The sequence below is a fragment of the Macrobrachium nipponense genome, chromosome 17 (genome assembly GCF_015104395.2).
Source record: "Macrobrachium nipponense isolate FS-2020 chromosome 17, ASM1510439v2, whole genome shotgun sequence".
NCBI classification, from domain to species: domain Eukaryota; kingdom Metazoa; phylum Arthropoda; class Malacostraca; order Decapoda; family Palaemonidae; genus Macrobrachium; species Macrobrachium nipponense.
The window spans coordinates 78,025,783-78,046,759 of record NC_087210.1 but is presented as its reverse complement, the minus strand read 5'-3'; the positions used below and the strand labels follow the sequence as shown (position 1 = coordinate 78,046,759).

Genomic DNA, 20,977 nt, shown 5'->3' with positions numbered 1-20,977 from the left:
ACCATAGATATAATCCTTGATCGTGTCTACAGGAATCAGTCGACGGCGCCCCTCAACATACCGGAAGCCTCGCTCCGTACGCTGCTGGAGATATGCACGAAGAAGGCCCCTTTCTCCACCCACCGTGGCCAGATGTTCCGCCGAAAAGGACGGCGTGGCGATGGGGCTCCCCACTGGGGTTCTCTTCGCTAACTTTTATATGGGCACCGTGGAGGAACGGGTCTTTGCCAGGATGCAGCAACCCGCAGATATGGACGTTATATTGACGACATCTTTGTGCAAGTCGACGCCGAGGATGAGGTAGAAGCCCTCCGTCAAGCATTTCAGCAGTGTAGTGTGCTGAACTACACAGTCGAACGCAGCTCCGACGATCGGCTCCCCTTCCTCGACGTCCTTGTAAGCAAGACGGAAGACGGTCTCCGTACTTCAGTCCTACACAAAGAAAACCAATTTAGGACTTTGCCTCAACGGAGACAGCGAGTGCCCCGCCAGATTCAAAAGCACCACCATCAGGGGGCCTTCGTCAGGAGGGCCCTCTCCCACTGCTCAACCTGGCAGGACACTCACCAGGAACTCGACCGCGCCTCCCAAGTACTTGTGAATAACGTGGGTACTCAAATACATTAATCAGCAAGGAAGTCCGCACAGCCTGGAGAAATGGTACGGTAGTGAGAGCCCGCAGCCCCGCCCCCTGGATAATATCAGCTGTACTACAAGCCTTCATGAGTTCCCATTACCGTGAAGAAGAGGACGCCATTAAGAAAATTATTTCTGATAATGTATCCCCGACTGACGACACCAAGAATATCGACCTAAATCATATATTACCAGAATCGGAGGACGCGCGATCTTTTTATGAAAAAAATAACCCCTCTCCACAGGCACGAGAACCCCTGAAGCAGACGCATGTAGTGTACAGGATACATGCCCAGTCCGCGAATGCGCGGCGCCTACGTAGGTATGACTACCATGCGACTGTCGAAGAGACTCTCGTGCCACGCCCAAGAGGGGGCTATAAAGAATCACGCCCGCACCAAACATCACGGGGTGGGCCATCTCGAGATGTCATCATAAAGAACACGAAGATCATCGGGAAGGCCCCTGATGCCCGTCGGTTGCGCCTGCTGGAGGCGCTACTCATCCAGCAAATAAAACCTAATCTGAATACGACGCAGGAAGAATTTCTCCTCCCTACAAGTATGAGAAGACCTGCCACCAACAATGACACCACCGATGCATGACAACTCTATGGATTGACAAACGCCCCGAACGAGTACTCCTGCAGCCGATGGAAATCAAAGTAGCCGTGACGTCCCACAGCGTAGCGCAACGCCCATCAATGTTACAGCGCCGCTTAGGAGGTCCAGGCGGCTGCAGGATATGCTGCAACGCAAACCATCGGCCCGAAGAAAGTGGCTTGAGACCTGGCTCAGGCAGCCAATGAAAACAAGACTCACCGCCACCAGACCAATAGGAGACAAGCATGGGGCAGACCCCCATGCTGTCAGCCACAGATATAAGGAGGACGGACACCGCACCAAGATCAGTCCACCCTCAGCTTCCCAGCCCGAGGATGTCTGGCAGCTCCAGACGAAAGCTCGCTTTAAGAAAGAAAGAGAGAGAGAGAGAGAGAGAAAATCGTTAATGACCTTTGATGACTATGGTAATCATAGTTTATCTGTAAAATTCAAATATATACACCTATTTTTGACCCTGTATTTTACCATGACCTCTATAGGCGCTCTACTAGCCTGTTTAAGTAGCACGGAAAAAGCCGCTATTCGCAAAATAGAGAAGAATCTCTACAAGTGTAATGCTGCTGAAGTAGCCATTACTTTTAATAAAGTATATTATTATTATTATTATTATTATTATTATTTTGCTCTATCACGGTCCTCCAATTCGACTGGGTGGTATTTTTATAGAGTGTGGTTCCGAGTTGCATCCTGCCTCCTTAGGAGTCCATCACCTTTCTTACTATGTACGCCGTTTCTAGGATCACATAGTAGTTTTTCTAGATTCCTTTTCAGGGATCTTGGGATCGTGCCTAGTGTTCCTATAATTATGGGTACAATTTCCACTGGCACATCCCATATCCTTCTTATTTCTATTTTCAGATCTTGATACTTATCCATTTTTTTCCTCTCTTTCTCTTCAACTCTGGTGTCCCATGGTATCACCCTATCTGTTCTGATACCATAGTCCCAGAGGATCTTTGCCTGATCGTTTTCTATCACTCCTTCAGGTTGGTGCTCGTACCACTTATTACTGCAAGGTAGCTGATGTTTCTTGCACAGGCTCCAGTGGAGGGCTTTTGCCACTAAATCATGGCTCTTTTTGTACTGGTTCTGTCCAAGTGCCGGGCATTCGCTTGCTATGTGGTTTATGGTTTCATTTTTCGTATTGCACTTCCTACATATGGGAGGGAGATGTTATTTTTTTCCGTCTAATCGTTCAGGGGGGGGGGGAACATATCTGGTTCTTAGGGCCTGATCTTGTGCCGCTGTTATCATTCCTTCAGTTTCCTTCTTTAGCTCTCCCCTCTGTAGCCATTGCCATGTGTCATCGCTGGCTAGTTCTTTAGTCTGTCTCATGTATTGTCCGTGCATTGGTTTGTTGTGCCAGTCCTCTGTTCTGTTTGTCATTCTCCCGTCTCTGTATATTTCTGGGTTTTCGTCTACTTTTATTAGTCCTTCTTCCCATGCACTCTTTAGCCACTCGTCTTCACTGGTTTTCAGATATTGCCCCAGTGCTCTGTTTTCGATGTTGACGCAGTCCTCTATACTTAGTAGTCCTCTCCCTCCTTCCTTTCGTGTTATGTATAGTCTGCCCGTATTTGCTCTTGGGTGTAGTGCTTTGTGTATTGTCATATGTTTCCTGGTTTTCTGATCTATGCTGCGGAGTTCTGCCTTCTTCCATTCCACTATTCCTGCGCTGTATCTGATTACTGGCACTGCCCATGTGTTTATGGCTTTTATCATATTTCCGGGGTTGAGTTTTGACTTGAGTATCGCCTTGAGTCTATGCATATATTCTTTCCTGATCGTGTCCTTTATCTCTTGGTGTTTTATATCCCCTCCTTCCATTATTCCCAGGTATTTGTATCCAATCTCATCTATGTGTTTGATGTTGCTCCCATCTGGTAGCTTTATCCCTTCAGTTCTTGTTACTTTGCCTTTTGTATGTTGACTAAGGCGCATATTTTTCTATTCCAAACTCCATCCTGATGTCCCCAGATACAATCCTTACCGTCTGGATTAGGGTATCTATTTCCTTGATGCTCTTACCATACAGCTTGATGTCGATTATTTATTATTATTATTATTATTATTATTATTTATTTTTTTTTTTTTTTTTTGCTCTATCACAGTCCTCCAATTCGACTGGGTGGTATTTATAGTGTGGGGTTCCGGGTTGCGTCCTGCCTCCTTAGGAGTCCATCACTCTTCTTACTTATGTGTGCCGTTTCTAGGATCAGCACTCTTCTGCATGAGTCCTGGAGCTACTTCAGCCTCTAGTTTTTCTAGATTCCTTTTCAGGATCTGGGATCGTGCCTAGTGCTCCTATGATTATGGGTACGATTTCCACTGGCATATCCCATATCCTTCTTATTTCTATTTTCAGATCTTGATACTTATCCAATTTTTCCCTCTCTTTCTCTTCAACTCTGGTGTCCCATGGTATTGCGACATCAATGAGTGATACTTTCTTCTTGACCTTGTCAATCAACGTCACGTCTGGTCTTGTTTGCACGTATCACCCTATCCGTTCTGATACCATAGTCCCAGAGGATCTTTGCCTGATCGTTTTTCTATCCACTCCTTCAGGTTGGTGCTCGTACCACTTATTACTGCAAGGTAGCTGATGTTTCTTGCACAGGCTCCAGTGGAGGGCTTTTGCTACTGAATCATGCCTCTTTTTGTACTGGTTCTGTGCAAGTGCCGGGCATTCACTTGCTATGTGATTTATTGTTTCACTTTTCGTATTGCACTTCCTACATTATGGGAGAGATGTTATTTTTCCGTCATCGTACTTTGAACATATCTGGTTCTTAGGGCCTGATCTTGTGCCGCTGTTATCATTCCTTCAATTTCCTTCTTTAGCTCTCCCCTCTGTAGCCATTGCCAATTGTCATCGCTGGCTAGTTCTTTAGTCTGTCTCATGTATTGTCCGTGCATTGGTTTGTTGTGCCAGTCCTCTGTTCTTTCTGTCTTTCTCCTGTCTCTGTATATTTCTGGGTCTTCGTCTGCTTTTATCGGTCAAAGACCCGAAATTTTATTATTATTATTATTATTATTATTATTATTATTATTATTATTATTATTATTGCTCAGCAAGACAGTGTCATTCTACAACAACGCTTCATGATGAAATTCAGAGACAATTGTCATAGCTATGTCGACTTGTTTTGACTAACGTATACAAAGCAATTTCGTCCAGATGATGTAAAAGCGTCTTGAAATATCACGTATTGTATCACTATAAGTTTTTGGCATTTGTATGAATTTTAACTGTTCCCATGGAGTCAAAAATGCCTGGGTACGATGATCATAATGGCGCGCTTTCGTTGTTATAGTGACTACATTAATGAGGCTTACCAACCTTTATTCGACCTAAGAGTCAGCTAAATCGGATATCGGTCAAAGACCCGAAATTTTATGCCAAGTTTCAAAACAAACGAATTATTGTAAGAAACTTGGAAATTAAAGGGCAGTAATTAATTCATTGTTCGATATTTTGAAGTCTCTAAATAAACCCTCACTGGACTTCAGCAGAGATGCTACGAGGAAATTTTCTAGGACTTTCTTCTGACTCATCCAGGGAAATCCTTTGGCTCATCTGTAACGTATAGGTAGATCTATAGGCCATTGTGCAGACGAGAAATTTTTGTTTTTGTTTTTTGTTCGAGCAATTATCAACGGTGCAGTTTTTAAGATTTTAGCACAGTGCACAGACAGGCATAGACATTCACACACACACACACACACACACACACACACACACACACACACACACACACACACACACACATATATATATAATATATATATATATATATATATATATATATATATATATATATTGTAGATATCACCAGATGTTGTCTTCGATAAACAGTTAATCCCGAGAGTCCTTGATTTAGTTTGTTTGTGAAAAGTCATTTTTTTTTTTACTTTGTAAAAATACAAGTCACTTATTTAACGAGGCATTCAATGTATAAGTACGGATAACGATCTATAACGACAGTTTTAGCAAATAGGCAATAGGAACACAGAAGACCTCCGCCCTGATCGCTAGCTTGTTTGTAAACAAGAGGCAGGTACCGGTACGTATAAATACTCTCAGGAGTGGTCGGTGATCTCTCAGTTCTGCTGAAGCGACCAGCGATTTCTTATTGCTAAGACGACGGAAATCTTGGATTTCTGAGACATTTTTTTATAGTGGAGTGTTATTATCGAAGGGGGAAAGAGAATAGGACAAAATGGCTGAGGCGGGAGAACCTTTCGTTTGCATCACACAGGTAATTATAAATATGGTTTCTTTTCTTGTGATTGTAATTGCTATGTAATTGTTGCTATTTAGTAATAATATATAAATCTAAAGAGGCAGGCAGGGTGTTTATGTTGCTGACATTTAGACATTTTGTTGCGTTCAAAAATCTTATTTTATAAGCAGCAAACCTCAGGTTTTATAGTATAGAGTTTGATTATGCACATAAATCTATGCAGGTACATATGTTAGTAAATCTTACCTTCAAAAGTATTTTTGTTATCATAATATTTTATGAATTTTTTATCACAAGATTTTATGAAGACCTCGGTGAAGTATCTTTTTAAACTAAAATAGGTAAATCTAGCTAATGACTCTGCGTCGGGTGTTTCTTTGGAAATTAGTTTCTTAAAGTATTCGGGTTGCTTATTAAGAATTTACCGTTAATTTTTGGGGTAAACTGTAACCCCCTGGGGCCAGTACTAGACACGACAAATGACATTGGCTGTCGTATTCGCGGGAACGTTCCTTGCAGTCAGTGCGAAGGTATTGCCTAGAATTACCATAAAATATAGCCATTAAAGTTTGGATAAGCTTTTTTTTTTTTTTTTTTTTTTTTTTTTTTTTTAAAACCATAAAGTACACGAAAATTGTCCACTACTTAAAGGCCGCTCGTTGCGCAAGAACCCATTGCGGCTTAAAGCCAGCTTTATCAACCAGAGCAACAACAGTGCAGCAACAATTTTGCTTCTTTGGAAGCAATAAAACTTGGTATTTTTTTTTTTTCTTTTTTTTTCTTTTTTTTTCATGACCCAGAAAATATGGTCTATACCGACTATAACAACTGGTTCTTTTTATTCCTTCCCAATCAGAATTGAAATAAAATAACGCAGTTCGATGTCGCTTTGGATTATACTCTCTCTCTCTCTCTTTCTCTCTCTCTCTCTCAATAGTTAATATGCACATGTTGCAATACCCTCCCCAATACTTAATTTGCACACCTTATAATCTCTCTCCCTCTCTCTCTTCTATAGTTAATTTGCACACCTTGCAATTTCTCTCTCTTCTCTCCTCTCCTCTCCCTCTCCCCCTCTCTCTCACACACACCGCGCGTGCGACTTACTTTCTAATTTTCATCAAACGGTTTGACCACCTACTTGTTTGAACGAGGATGTTTTGCTGGTTATATATGTTGTCGCTGATAATTTCATTCACAAATCCTTTTTGCAGAATATTCGGGGCCGGACATCTTGCACCAGAGATACCTCGCGTCTGCGGAACACGCAGCTGGCCGTGGCTGCTCATCATGGCCACATGAGGTGCGTTAAAATCCTCGTCGAAGAATACGAATCGGACATCGACGCCCCCGGATTAGGTGAGCAATTTCTGTAAGTCTGTATTTTGTAGATAAAATTGATAGGTACGCTGTCATGTCTTAATGTATATATGTATAGCGAAAACAAATGCATTTGGCTTCGCTTTGAAGGTTCTACGCTAAAAAAAAAAAAAAAATAAAAAAAAAAAAAAAAAAAAATAGGAATCCATGAAGACTAGACTTCATCCTTGCTTCTGTACACCTTAGCCAGCAAGCATTGATGACCCTTTATGGATTTGATCATAGGTGATATTGTGAGGTAGTCTATTTTTATATATATATATATATATATATATATATATATATATATATATATATATATATATATATATATATATGACTTAAAAAATCACAGTAGATGCACGTGACTTCATAAATAAGCGAATACCACGGGAAATGATAGACAGGAATCCAAGCGCTTTCGTCTTTATTCAGACATCGTCAAGGAGCTACTTGACGATGTCTGAATAAAGACGAAAGCGCTTGGATTCCTGTCTATCATTTCCCGTGGTATTCGCTTATATATATATATATATATATATATATATATATATATATATATATATATATATATATATATATATATATATATATATATATATATATATATATATATATATATATATATATATATATATATACATATATATATATATACACACACCATCCAGCTTGAATGAGGTCCTTTTAGTAATTGTACTATTTCCAAGAGTAATTGTGTAAGTGATAAGTTAATATATATAAATATGAATATAACAGGTCCGTAAAAAACGCTATACGTAGTTATATGTCGCAACCATATTATACCGTATAAAATTGTGCTCCTGTTCTCTGGTAAAATATGGAGAAATTTGTGACAGGAATATATTCATAAGGCATATGGAGGTGAGGTAGCAAGTACTTCGTTGGTGGTATACATAGAATTTTGTTTTTGCTTCCAGTTTCTATCACCGGGCGATATATTTCCGGAGCTCCTGCGTTATGGTGCGCAGCTGAAGGTGGCCATGCGCACGTTGTTGCCTATCTACTGGGCAAAGGCGCCAATCCGAATATAACCACCGATTACAAGGCCACTCCGATGATTTCTGCAGTTAACAATAATTACGTGCACATCGCCAAAATTCTTCTCCAGTATGGGGCTGGTGAGTTTCCACTTTGCGCTTTATTTCATTTTTCGATCTAATCTTAGTTTTAGTTAGGCACTGTGCAGTTTCTGCTCGCTCTAGTTTGCCTGTTGCATAATCATTTATGGTTCCAATGTTCACAAACATTCCCATTGAGCACCATATTCTTAGAGAGCTTTAATCTCAAGGCTGCCCCCCACCCCCGGTGGACTTGTAACATAAGTATAGTGTTAATCTCCCGAATAATAATTGCTTCTCCCAAAATTATATATGAATTTTTCAGAGATAGACTCTGCGAATTCCCAAGGGGTCACCGGTCTGATGCATGCTTCCTGCAACGGACACGTCGAAGCTGTGGAGTTCCTCTTGAAAGCTGGAGCTGACGTGAACCGGAGGAACGTGGACGGGAAGAGTGCGGTGTATATGTGCGCCGCGTCTGGACATCTTCCAGTGCTTAAACTTCTGCTCGACCGCAATGCTCGTTTGGATTCAGACTCCTTTGGTGAGTATTGCTAGGCCTACATTGATGTCTAAAGCTTGGGCCTACATTGATGTCTAAAGCTTGGGCCTACATTGATGTCTAAAGCTTGGGCCTACATTGATGTCTAAAGCTTGGGCCTACATTGATGTCTAAAGCTTGGGCCTACATTGATGTCTAAAGCTTGGGCCTACATTGATGTCTAAAGCTTGGGCCTACATTGATGTCTAAAGCTTGGGCCTACATTGATGTCTAAAGCTTGGGCCTACATTGAAGACGAAAGCTTGGGCCTACATTGAAGACGAAAGCTTGGGCCTACATTGAAGACGAAAGCTTGGGCCTACATTGAAGACGAAAGCTTGGGCCTACATTGAAGACTAAAGCTTAGGTCTACATTGTGTTCTGCGTAGGTCCACATTTACGTGTTCTGCGTAGGCCGGCGTTGTTTGTCCTGGCTAACTACCAAGATACGAATAAGAATTCCTAAAAAAAAACTTTATTCAGTTTGTCATAGATTTTCCACGACAAGAGGTGACATATCATAGATAAACTAAAGTGCTCTTTTTCCCATTTCATTATTGTAGTTAGGCACTGTTTTCAGTTATTCGCAAATTGGAACCGTAAATAACTTAAAATATTTTATTCAGAATTGGACTAAAGTAAGATAAATTCAAAGCAGTCTTGGAATCTTTTGCTGTGTTATTAAGAATCTTTAATTTCCAGGAATCACACCTTTGATTGCGGCCTGCTCCGCTGGCCACGCGCACATAATGGAACACCTGTTGAATAAAACAAATCTGATACCGACTATGGAAGCAATCGATGCAATGGAACTTCTCGGGGCAGTATTTGCTAATAAGAGGGAGGTTATGATAGCTATCCAGTACTGGCAAAAAGCAACGAGGCAGAGGTAGATTAATTTTTTCTTTCTCTAGTATGGATCAGTAATATTAGCTTTTGCTGTCTGGACAACAATGTCTGGACAACAAACTGTCATTCGGAATAAGCAGTTCCCTTATCTCAGTTTTATTTTAACTGTTGTTTAACTAATCGGTAATTGTCTGATTCTTCCTCACTTATGTACTTCCGTAGTGACACTACCTAATAGCAACTTGGGAGAGAATATTCCTCAGAATATGGAAATAGGATAATTACCTTTCTTTTCCATCTGGCCACCCGCCTGTGGTGTTTGCGTATGGTAACACTGCGTCCCGGGCTTTAGATATCCTATTTCGAATATTAACGGTGTAATTCGCATACAGTAAATTATTAAAACTTTTCAGTTGCAAATGTACACTGATCTTTTTATTTGCCTATAACTTAGACATTGCGTCCGGGCTTTAGTAAATAGTTATGCTGTGTTACCATGCGCGACCACCACAGGCGGATGGACAGATGGAAAAAAAAAGCAGTATAGATGAACATAAAGCTTCTACAACATCAATGTTTTTTTGTTTTTTTTTCAGGTACGTCGACGGAGCTCTGGTTTACCCTAAGGCACAGGAGCCTCTCGTGCAAAGTGGGGATTTCCGGGAATTCTCGACTCTGGAAGAGTTGGAGGGACTGGAAACGAATCGGGAGCAGATGCTGGTGCAGTCCCTCCTCGTGAGGATTAGGGTTCTAGGGACGGAACACTTAGAGACGATGATCAGCTTCCGGGCCAAAGGAATCGATTACGCAGATGAACGCGAATTCCAGCGTTGCTTCGATCTGTGGATGTTCGCCCTGGCCACAAAGCAACATCGTCCAGAACCGCTGAGCGAAGGGAGGCTGTTTCACATTAAGTCGCTCATCGGACTGTATACCTACGTGATCAACACCAGCCCCGAAAACGCCAGAGACACATGGCCAGTGGTACACTTTGATAGCTTACTGCGTCTGTTCGAGACCATTACCGATGCGACAGAATCTGTCATGTCACATGTCCGTGAAAGCGCTGGACAACCCGCGTCTGTAGCCAGGAAAAGGATTAAATATTACAATCGCCTTTGCCGCATTATCACGCTGCTAATGCACTTGTTATTATCGCTAACAAAATTGCGGCGCAGCCTCAAAGAGGTTCAGTGGATCGCAGCGAAAAGGGAAGTCTATAATTTGGTGAAGGCGAAGCCCAGGGATTCCGTAGGTTCAACTCTGCTTCACATGGCCTGCTCTACTTGTCTCCAGATGGATAACACAATGGTCCCCGTCGTTATCTTTCCTAATCTGGAAGTGATAGAGCTCCTGCTCGACACTGGGGCAGACCCTCGGGCACCTGATCACGCGGGCGACACTCCCCTCCACACTCTAGCCAAGAACGTGGAGTGTTCCAGAGAGATGACGCTAGCTCTTCTCAACGCTGGCGCTCACCTGGACGCAAAGAACTATCAGGGGCAGACCTTCCAGTCCCTGAGGGCCCAGCGGGGGCAGCAGCTCCACGAGCTAGTGAATCCTTTGCCCTACACCTCTCTGCAGTGCATGGCAGCAAGGGTGATTCGTAAACACGGCATCCTTTACCGGTCAGTCTTACATCCCCGACTCTCTGCATTTGTTGACATTCACTGATTTTCATTGCCTGTCTGTATGTGTGATGCTAGTTTCATGTCCTCTACCCTGTAAGAAATGTTTAAATAGCACTGTCTTTGGGGATTTTTTTTTTTAAGCTACTTAAATTTTTGTTTTTATCTTTACGTGAATGGAAGTTATTAGTCTAATACAGATTTTACTTTAGTTATAAACATACGAGGAATTTTGGGGTCTGAATTGTGATCAAAGCTACATATATTTCTAGAATGCGTCCATTTGCTTTACCCGCGGCAAATGCGACATTAATTTGAAACAAATTTTCTTTTATCGGAGTGACAATATCATTAGTGTAATGTTGTTAGTTTTTTTTTCTGTATACAGAAAATAGGTTTTGGCAGAATGATTACTGAAGGTTTGAAATTACTTGGGTATTCACTTACCCATTTTCAAGTAATTGCCATTAATTGTGTACTTTATTTTACTTAGTTTTATTGATAGATTAAGACAGTAGTACTTTTAGGTAACAAACATTTGTTATTGTTTTCCCTTTTATATTATAATTCAATTTCTTTTAATAAGACTGAGAAATAACATTAACTTTCTGTAATGAGATAGTTGTAATTCGTCACCTTCAGTGACTTTTATGGAAAATATAAGCTTTAACAAGTAATTTTTGTAGTTTTTTTACCCACCAATCAATAGCCAATCCTTGGAAAACTTGACAGTGTGATGCTGGACTATTAATTTGAAGTGTTATTGAATCTCTCTCATTCAAATAAAGCTGACGAACTTGGTAGAAGTTCAGGGGAGCTGACAATTGTACTATAATGAATTAAAATCGGTTACCATTCCCTCTCTCTCTCTCTCTCTCTCTCTCTCTCTCTCTCTCTCTCTCTCTCTCTCTCTCTCTTTGGATTTAATGTGTTTTAGTTTCATATAAAATTCCTCAGGCATACTCAATTTTTATTGCTAATGCCTATTTAGAAAATTTCATCAAATTTTGTAACTAAATACTGAACGAGATTGAAGATTCGAGACCACTTAGCCGTTTTACTCCCGTGCAGGATTTGAGAGAGAGAGAGAGAGAGAGAGAGAGAGAGAGAGAGAGAGAGAGAGAGAGAGAGAGAGAGAGAGAGAGAGAGAGAGAGAGAGAAGTCAGGGTTAAAAGTTGCAGATTATAGTTTTAAGTATTTTTAGGATTTTTGGCGTCCATTTTATCCCTAGGAAAGGGTTTTCCTGTGAGATCAGCGTAAGATACTTGGAAGTTATCTTTACTAGAATTTATTTATTGGGCAATTGGTGAACTCTGAACTAGTGGTAACTGCTTTTATATATGAGTAAATGGATGGCCTAGCCCGGTAATAATAATATTTCCCTATTATTGCGGTTTTAATTTACTGTTCTTGGTCGAGTTAAACCGACGTCAATGTTCAAAGATATTTTTGGCCATCCCTTTATTTTGCACAACTTTTTATAAGTTTTGTTATTAGACAGAAGTATTTTTTAATTTTAAAATGGTAAATTAATAAGATTCCATTATCGCCAAAATAGTTTTTAAACTCGTAAGAGATGGAAAGTTCGATTATCGAATGATAATTTACCAATTGCTTTAGATTCCCAAAAATATGAAATTTCATAATTAAATAAAAATAAAAAACTTGACGGATGTCATTTCTTATCAGAATTGGGTCTACAGTGTTATTCCCAAAGGACCTTTTGACCTTACTAAATCCCTGTTGGGTTAACCTCGATCTACCGAATTCTACAGATTTCTTAATTTTTTTTTTTTTTTGTTGTTAACACGGCAGCTATGGGATGCTCCATAAGCAAGAGACCGTGCTGACTGACCTCTTGCCTTTCACTGATGCAGAGTACAAACTCCAAGCCAGGCTGACATATGCAACTTATAGTTTGATCCTTCCAATCGATATGAATATCCTTATCTGTTTGAGAGAGAGAGAGAGAGAGAGATTGTTAAAAGCAAACCATTCCAAATGGAGCTGGTAAGATCACAGACGTAGTTACAAAATTAGACATAGAATGCTTAGGAATATTGTATTAGCTTGTTTGAATTATAAAATACATAAATATATATAATATATATTATATATAATATAAACCATATATAATATATATATATATATAATATATATTTATATAATATATATATTATATAAATATAATATATATATATAATATATATATTAACCTAATATATATTAGTATATATATTATATATAATATTTATTTATATATTATATATATGTAAATGGTATATATTATGTATATTATATAAATATATACTCTAATTGGTATATTATAATTATATATATAATTGTATCATATATATAATATATTATATATATATATATGTATATGTATATATATTAATGTATATTGTATATATATATGGTATTGTATATATTGTACTATTTAGTATGTATATATTATTATGTATTATATATATATTATGTAAATATATATGATAGTATATAATATGTATATATAATATAAATATGTTATATATATTATAATATGTATTAATATATAAATGTATATATATTAATATATTAGATAATATAATATATGTTATAGTATAAATATATGTATATATATAAAATATATGTATATATAATTAATATATATATAATAAATGTATATATAATATATAATATATAATATATGTAATAATATATTAATATAATGTATATATATTATATATATACCGTATATATAATATATAATATATGTATATAATATATATTACTAAAATTGATGTATATTATACTATTATGTATAATATAATATATATGTAATATATATAATATATAATAATGTATACTATATAGTATATAGATATTATGGTATATATATTATATATAATATGTATAATATATATAATTATTGTATACGTATATATATATATACATATGTATATATATATATATATAATATATGTTTATATATAATATATGTATATTATATATAATATATGTTATTATATATAATATATGTATAATATTATGTATATATAGTATAATATATGTATATATAGTAATGTATAATATATTAATATATGTATAGTATATATATAATATATTGTATATATATATATAATATATAGTATATAATATATATAATATAATTGTTATAATAATATATAATATATATATATATATATATTATATTTGTATATATTATTATACAATAAATTATTGTATATTATAATATTAATATTATAATATATATACATATATAATAATAATTTATATGTGTATAATTATATATATAATATATAATATATAACAATGTAATATATAAATATAATAATATGTATAAGTAAATATATAAATATATGTATAAACATATATTATATAGAATGTATATATTATATAATAAAATGTAATATATATTAGATATTGTATTATATATATATAATATAATGTATATATATTATATATATTATATTATATAATAATGTATATATATAATATAATATTATAATATATAGCATATATATATATAATATAATATATATATATTATTATAAATATTGTTTATAATATATATATATATATATATATATATTATAATATATGTATAGTAATATATATAATATATGTATATATATATATAATATATGTAATATATATATAATAATATTATGTATTTATATAATATATGTTATATAAACCTATAATTATGTATATATACTAATATATATATATATAATATAATATATGTATTAATATATATATATATATATATATATATATCTATATATATATATAATTATATTGCTAAATATATAATATATAATATATGGTAATATATATAATAGTATACATAAATATATGTATATATAATTAGTAATATAATATATTATTATATATATATAATAATATGTATATATGATAATTAATTATAATGATATATATATATAATATATGTAATAATTATATATAATATATGTATATTAATATAATAATAATATGTATAATATATATATAATATATGTATATATATAAATATATGGTATTTATATTAATATAATATTATTGTATATATATTAATATATATATATATCTATAATATATATTATAATTATGTATATATATATATATAATATATTAATAAATCTGTATATTATATATAATATAATTAAGTAATATATATAATAATAATGATATCTATATGTTTGAGAGAGAGAGAGAGAGAGAAGCGAGGAGAGAGAAGAGAGAAGATGAGACGAAAGAGAGAAGAGAGAACGAGAACCGAGACGAGAGAAGCAGAGATTATTAAAAGCAAACCATCCAAATGGAGCTGGATAAGATCAACAAGACGGTATAAGTTACAAAATGTCAGACATCGAATGATTAGGAATAGTATTGAAATTATTTGATTAGAGACCATTAAATATATATATAATATATATAGATATAATATGTATCTATATATTGATATATAGATATATATATATAAATATTATATATAAAGTATGATATTATATAAGAGAGAGATATAAGAATTATACAATATAAAATAGATATATATATATTTGATATTAGATACTAATGTATATTATATATTATGTATGGTATATAATATATGTTATATATATATATAGTAATGATATATCTATATGGATAATATATCTCTGTATATACTAAGATGTTATCTATATTTTATGGTATAATATTATATTTTTATGTATTATATTATATATATTGTATATATAATATATATGGATATAATATATATATATGTATCTAATAATATATATATTATATATAGATATATATGTATATTTATTATATATATATATGTATATATATTAATTATATGTAATATATATATATGTTTTTTATATAATTAAATAGGTATAAATGTTTATATAATATATAGTATATAATATAGTAATACGTAATTATAATATGTATATATATAAATATATATAGATAGATATATATATATATAATATAATATAATATATAATACTATAATCATAATTGTATATATATAATAATATGTATATATAATAATATATGTATATTATAAATAATATATGTATTATATATTAATATATATATATATATAATATATGTATATTTAGTATAATATATGTATATATATAATATATGTATTAATATATAATAATTATGTATATATATAAATATCTACATATATATAATATTGTTATATATAAATAATATGTATTATATATAATATATTATATATATCAATATATGTATATATATATAATATATGTATATAATATATATAATATATATAATATATGATAATAATGTATATATATAATATATGGTATATAATATATATAATAATATATTATAATATATATTAAATAAATATAGATATGATATATAAGATATGTATATATATATAATATACTGTATATATATATATGTATATATATATATGTATATATATATTGTATATATATAATATATGTATATATATATAATTTGTTATATAGTATATTATATGTATATATAATATATATATGTATATATAATATATTATGTATATATATAATATATGTATATATATATATAATATATATGTATTATATACTATATATGTATATATTATATATTGTATATATATTATGTATATGTATATATATATATGTATATATATATATGTATATTATATGTATATATAATATATATATATGTAATATATATATAAGTATATATATATATTATAATATGTATACTATATAATATGTATTTATATAATATGTATATAATATAATATATGTATAGTATATATAATATATGTATATATATAATATATGTATATAATATAACATATCAATGTATATATATAATATTAATGTATAATATATAATTATGTATATATATAATATATGTATAAATATCACTAATATATGTATATATTATAATATTATGTATATATAGTTAATATGATGTATATATATACATATATGTTATATTAATTATGTATATATATTATATCTATGTATAGGTATATATATGTATATATATAAATATATGTATATATATAATATATAATTATATTATATATATATATAATATATGTATATATATATATAAATATATATATATATATATAATTGTATATATAATAATATAATGTATATATATATATATAATTATGTATAGTTAATATATAAATATATGTATATATATATATATAATATATGTATATTAATATAATATATGTATTATATATATAAATGTATTTTTATGTATAATTATATATAATAATAATAATATTATGAATATATATATATATTATATATATATATATATATACATATATTATATATAGTATATACATATATTTTATATATATATAATATAATTGTATTATATATATAATATAATATATGTATTATATATAATATAATAATATATGTATTATATATATATATATATAGATTATATGTATATATATATATAATATATGTATTATAATAATATAAATATAGTTAGTGAGTGATATTATATAATATATGTTATATATATATAATATAATGTATATATATTATAAATAATAATGTATATATATATAATATATGTTATATATATATAATATATTGTATATATATATAATATAATGTAATATATATATATAATAATATGTATGTATATATAGTATATAGATATATGTATGTATATATATATATTATAATATATGTATGTATATATATACTATAAATTATGTTATGTATTATATTATATATAATAATATATGTATATATATATACTATATATATATATTATTATATATTATATATATATATAATATATGGTATATATATATAATAATATATAGTTATATTATATAATAAATAATAATGTATATATATATATAATATAATGTATATATATATATATAATATTGTATATATATATTATATATATGTTATATATAATATTATAATATATGTATTATATATATATAATATATGTATATATTAATATATATATATGTATAATATATGTATATATATATATATTAAATATATTATTAAATATATATATAATTATATATGATATGTATAATAAATATGTATAATATATGTATTATGGTAATATAATATATGTATAATATATGTATATATATAAATTTCAGTTTTTAAGTTATTACTACATTCCGCCGGTCTTGTATACAAGCAGCACGTTAAAGGATAAACGTCCTAAGCCTCCCCTTTATAGCAGCCAAGGAGGAGCGATTATAGTCCTTGGAAGTCAGCGCGGCCTTGTTCGTGTTACGGTGACAACAGGAGAAGAGCCTGTTTGCCTTCTATAAGTGTGGGACAAATGGCCCGTGGGACAAAATCTCTTGGTGCTAAACCTCCACAGACAAGAGGCCTTCTAACATGACCACAGAGTGGCCTCGCTTCGAATCAAGACCCTCTTAATCAGATCAGAAGCTCAATATTCGTGCTTCGTTTTCCAGCCTTCCTCAGCCGTATCTCTTCGTCTGAACACCTGGGCGAAGAGGAAATGAAAGATATCAAATCGTATCTGATGTCCATATCATAATCTCCTGTCACTGACCGCTCTGACAATCTCGTATGCGAGGGTTAACCAAAGCAAGATGTATATCTTCATATATATCTTCAAAATGGGCCAACTTCCTTCCATTGGCTACTGGGTGCTAAGTAAACGAAAAAATAAATTTTATTTTCCTGTCATCTTATCTGGTGTTCTCTAAATTCGTTTGATCACAAGACTTTTAGCATAAAAAAAATTCCTACTTCAGGCTATGAAGTTATAATGAGACTTTGCTATTGTTATGTTTTAATCTATTTTCGTACCTGTACCCAAGTTCTTTTGTTCTGGGACTTTTGCCCGGACCTTACGCACATGCATTGTGTACGCGCGTGTGTGTACGTCCTTTGAGTGTATTCATTTATAAAGGGCGAGGGATGCAGGAAAACGAAAATAAAGGGCTTACTCTCGGTCAAGAGTTATTCTTGCTTTTGATGTCCAGATATAAAGGAAACACACACACATGTGTATATATATATATATATATATATATATATATATCTATATATATATATATATATATATATATATATATATATATAATATATATATATATATATATATATATATATATATATATTAATGATTTTCAAAATATTTTTTGAAAATATATGCTCGCAAATTTTCGTATTTTTTCGACCACGGGGATCTTTCACGCATAGAATATAGGATCTGCTTCTAATTATTAAAAAAAAAAAAACTCGGGTTGATAAGTTAATTGAGTGGAGAAGGTCGAAATTTATGGAAGTTCTTAAAGGATTACCCAGGTCAATTGGTTTATTGTCCTAATTCCTTTAAGTCTTTTCTTAAAAACAAAACGGATTCTTGTCGGGAATGGTCTAATCTCTCCTTAAGACCGATCACTTCCTACCTTATTGTACATCTCCAGGTACGTTTTCATTTTCAGTTATTTATTCACGCTGGAGAGAGAGAGAGAGAGAGAGAGAGAGAGAGAGAGAGAGAGAGAGAGAGAGAGAGAGAAGGGGGTGGGGGCGGTGTTTAAGGCAGTAGCATCTGGCCCTTTTTATCATTCCTTAAAAATAATTCTCATTAAAAAAGTGAATTCCATTCAAGAATAATGAAAAAGGAAACTAAAGGCTGAGTATTCATGGTAAAAAAAATTATTTTCAATGACTGAGCTTTCAACTACGAGTCGAAAAAGAGGTAAATGTTTCCTTTTGAAGCGTCGACTCCGTGGTGTGAAATTACAAGTAATACCTTGAACCTCAGACATTTTCTTTAAGACTCGACCACTTATCATTCCGAGCAGACAGTTTTTAAGGAAGAGTTATTTCGTATTAATAGAATGCAGATGATTTAGCAATGTTCATCATTGTTTTCGAGCTAAAAGTTGCATTTAACCTGTTTATTTATTTATTTGTTAATTTATTTTTTATTTTCTGTTAATTCCTTCAGATGGACACCATATTCTTTGGATGCTTGAATTTTAAGTCAATGGCCACTCTGGGCTTGTTCCATATGAAGAGGGTTTATCTTTAAAATAATAATAATAATAATAATAATAATAATAATAATAATTAATTAATTAATTAATTAATTTAATAATAATTAATAATTATAATTAATAATTAATATTAAATAATTAATAATTAATAATTAATAATTATAATTAATAATTAAGTAAATAATAATAATAATAATTAATAATTAATAATTAATAATTAATAATTAATAATTAATAATAATCTAAATTTCCAATGGTCACCCTCCGTATTGAAAAGTATTTATAGTCAGCCTTTCCAAAGTCAACAGAGTATGTTTCCATGTTTTTCATCTAAAAAATACACCATTAGAATTTCTCCTATTTGCCAACATGCTTGTCAACATGTGTACGGTACGCCACCACGTGGTCAAATGATCTCTCTGATACCACACTATAGGGCCTATTTCGAGTTGGAAGTGGGCTAAATTTCTTCCAGTGTGATTTTGACTGAAAAAAAAAAATGTGTACGGTGCCTCCATCATGTTGGTCGAATGGTCTTTGTCACACCACTCTATAAAACCCATTTTGGGTTGGTGGTGGGCCAAATTACCTACACCGTGACCTTGATTGAACTTGATGGGGATTTAGAATATTTTAGCTCCGCCCTCTTTCTTGCCCTACTAGTATAAATAGGTCGGAATGGGCAAGAAACCTTTCGTTCTTGTCTGCACCGTTTGAAGTGACGATACCATATTGTTTGTTCCAAGATCTTGGTGTTCGAGAGGCCAGGTTCTTTTTTGCGAAGACTTCGTTTCCAGGCGCTGACGAAGATTGAGACTTCAGGATAGTTCCCTTTGAAGCATCGTAAGCTGGAGGAAATGAATGACATTGAAAGCTGCTCTTTCTTTTGCGTCAAAAAGGTAAGGGAAATTAGAGTTCTAGAGCCTTTTTTTCCGACAGTGTCATAACGTAGAAGTGATGTAGTTGTCCAGC

The 20,977-nt window shown here is 32.1% G+C and overlaps 2 protein-coding genes across 2 annotated transcripts in view; both read left to right on the top strand.

Annotated features, from left to right (window-relative positions):
* Positions 1 to 5,342: 5,342 nt before the first annotated feature.
* Positions 5,343 to 11,580, top strand: LOC135196067 (protein fem-1 homolog A-like). Its single transcript, XM_064222528.1, has 6 exons — positions 5,343 to 5,521; positions 6,721 to 6,865; positions 7,807 to 8,007; positions 8,273 to 8,491; positions 9,191 to 9,377; positions 9,934 to 11,580. The coding sequence occupies exons 1-6, from the start codon at positions 5,483 to 5,485 to the stop codon at positions 11,009 to 11,011; spliced, it is 1,869 nt and encodes a 622-aa protein (XP_064078598.1). The 5' UTR covers positions 5,343 to 5,482; the 3' UTR covers positions 11,012 to 11,580.
* Positions 11,581 to 20,374: 8,794 nt separating this feature from the next.
* The window catches only part of LOC135195959 (protein fem-1 homolog C-like), an 8,617-nt gene continuing 8,014 nt past the window's right edge, over positions 20,375 to 20,977 (top strand). Inside the window, exon 1 of the mRNA XM_064222462.1 lies at positions 20,375 to 20,395. Within this exon, the coding sequence (XP_064078532.1) occupies positions 20,375 to 20,395 (21 nt within the window). The remainder of the gene's footprint in view (positions 20,396 to 20,977) is intronic.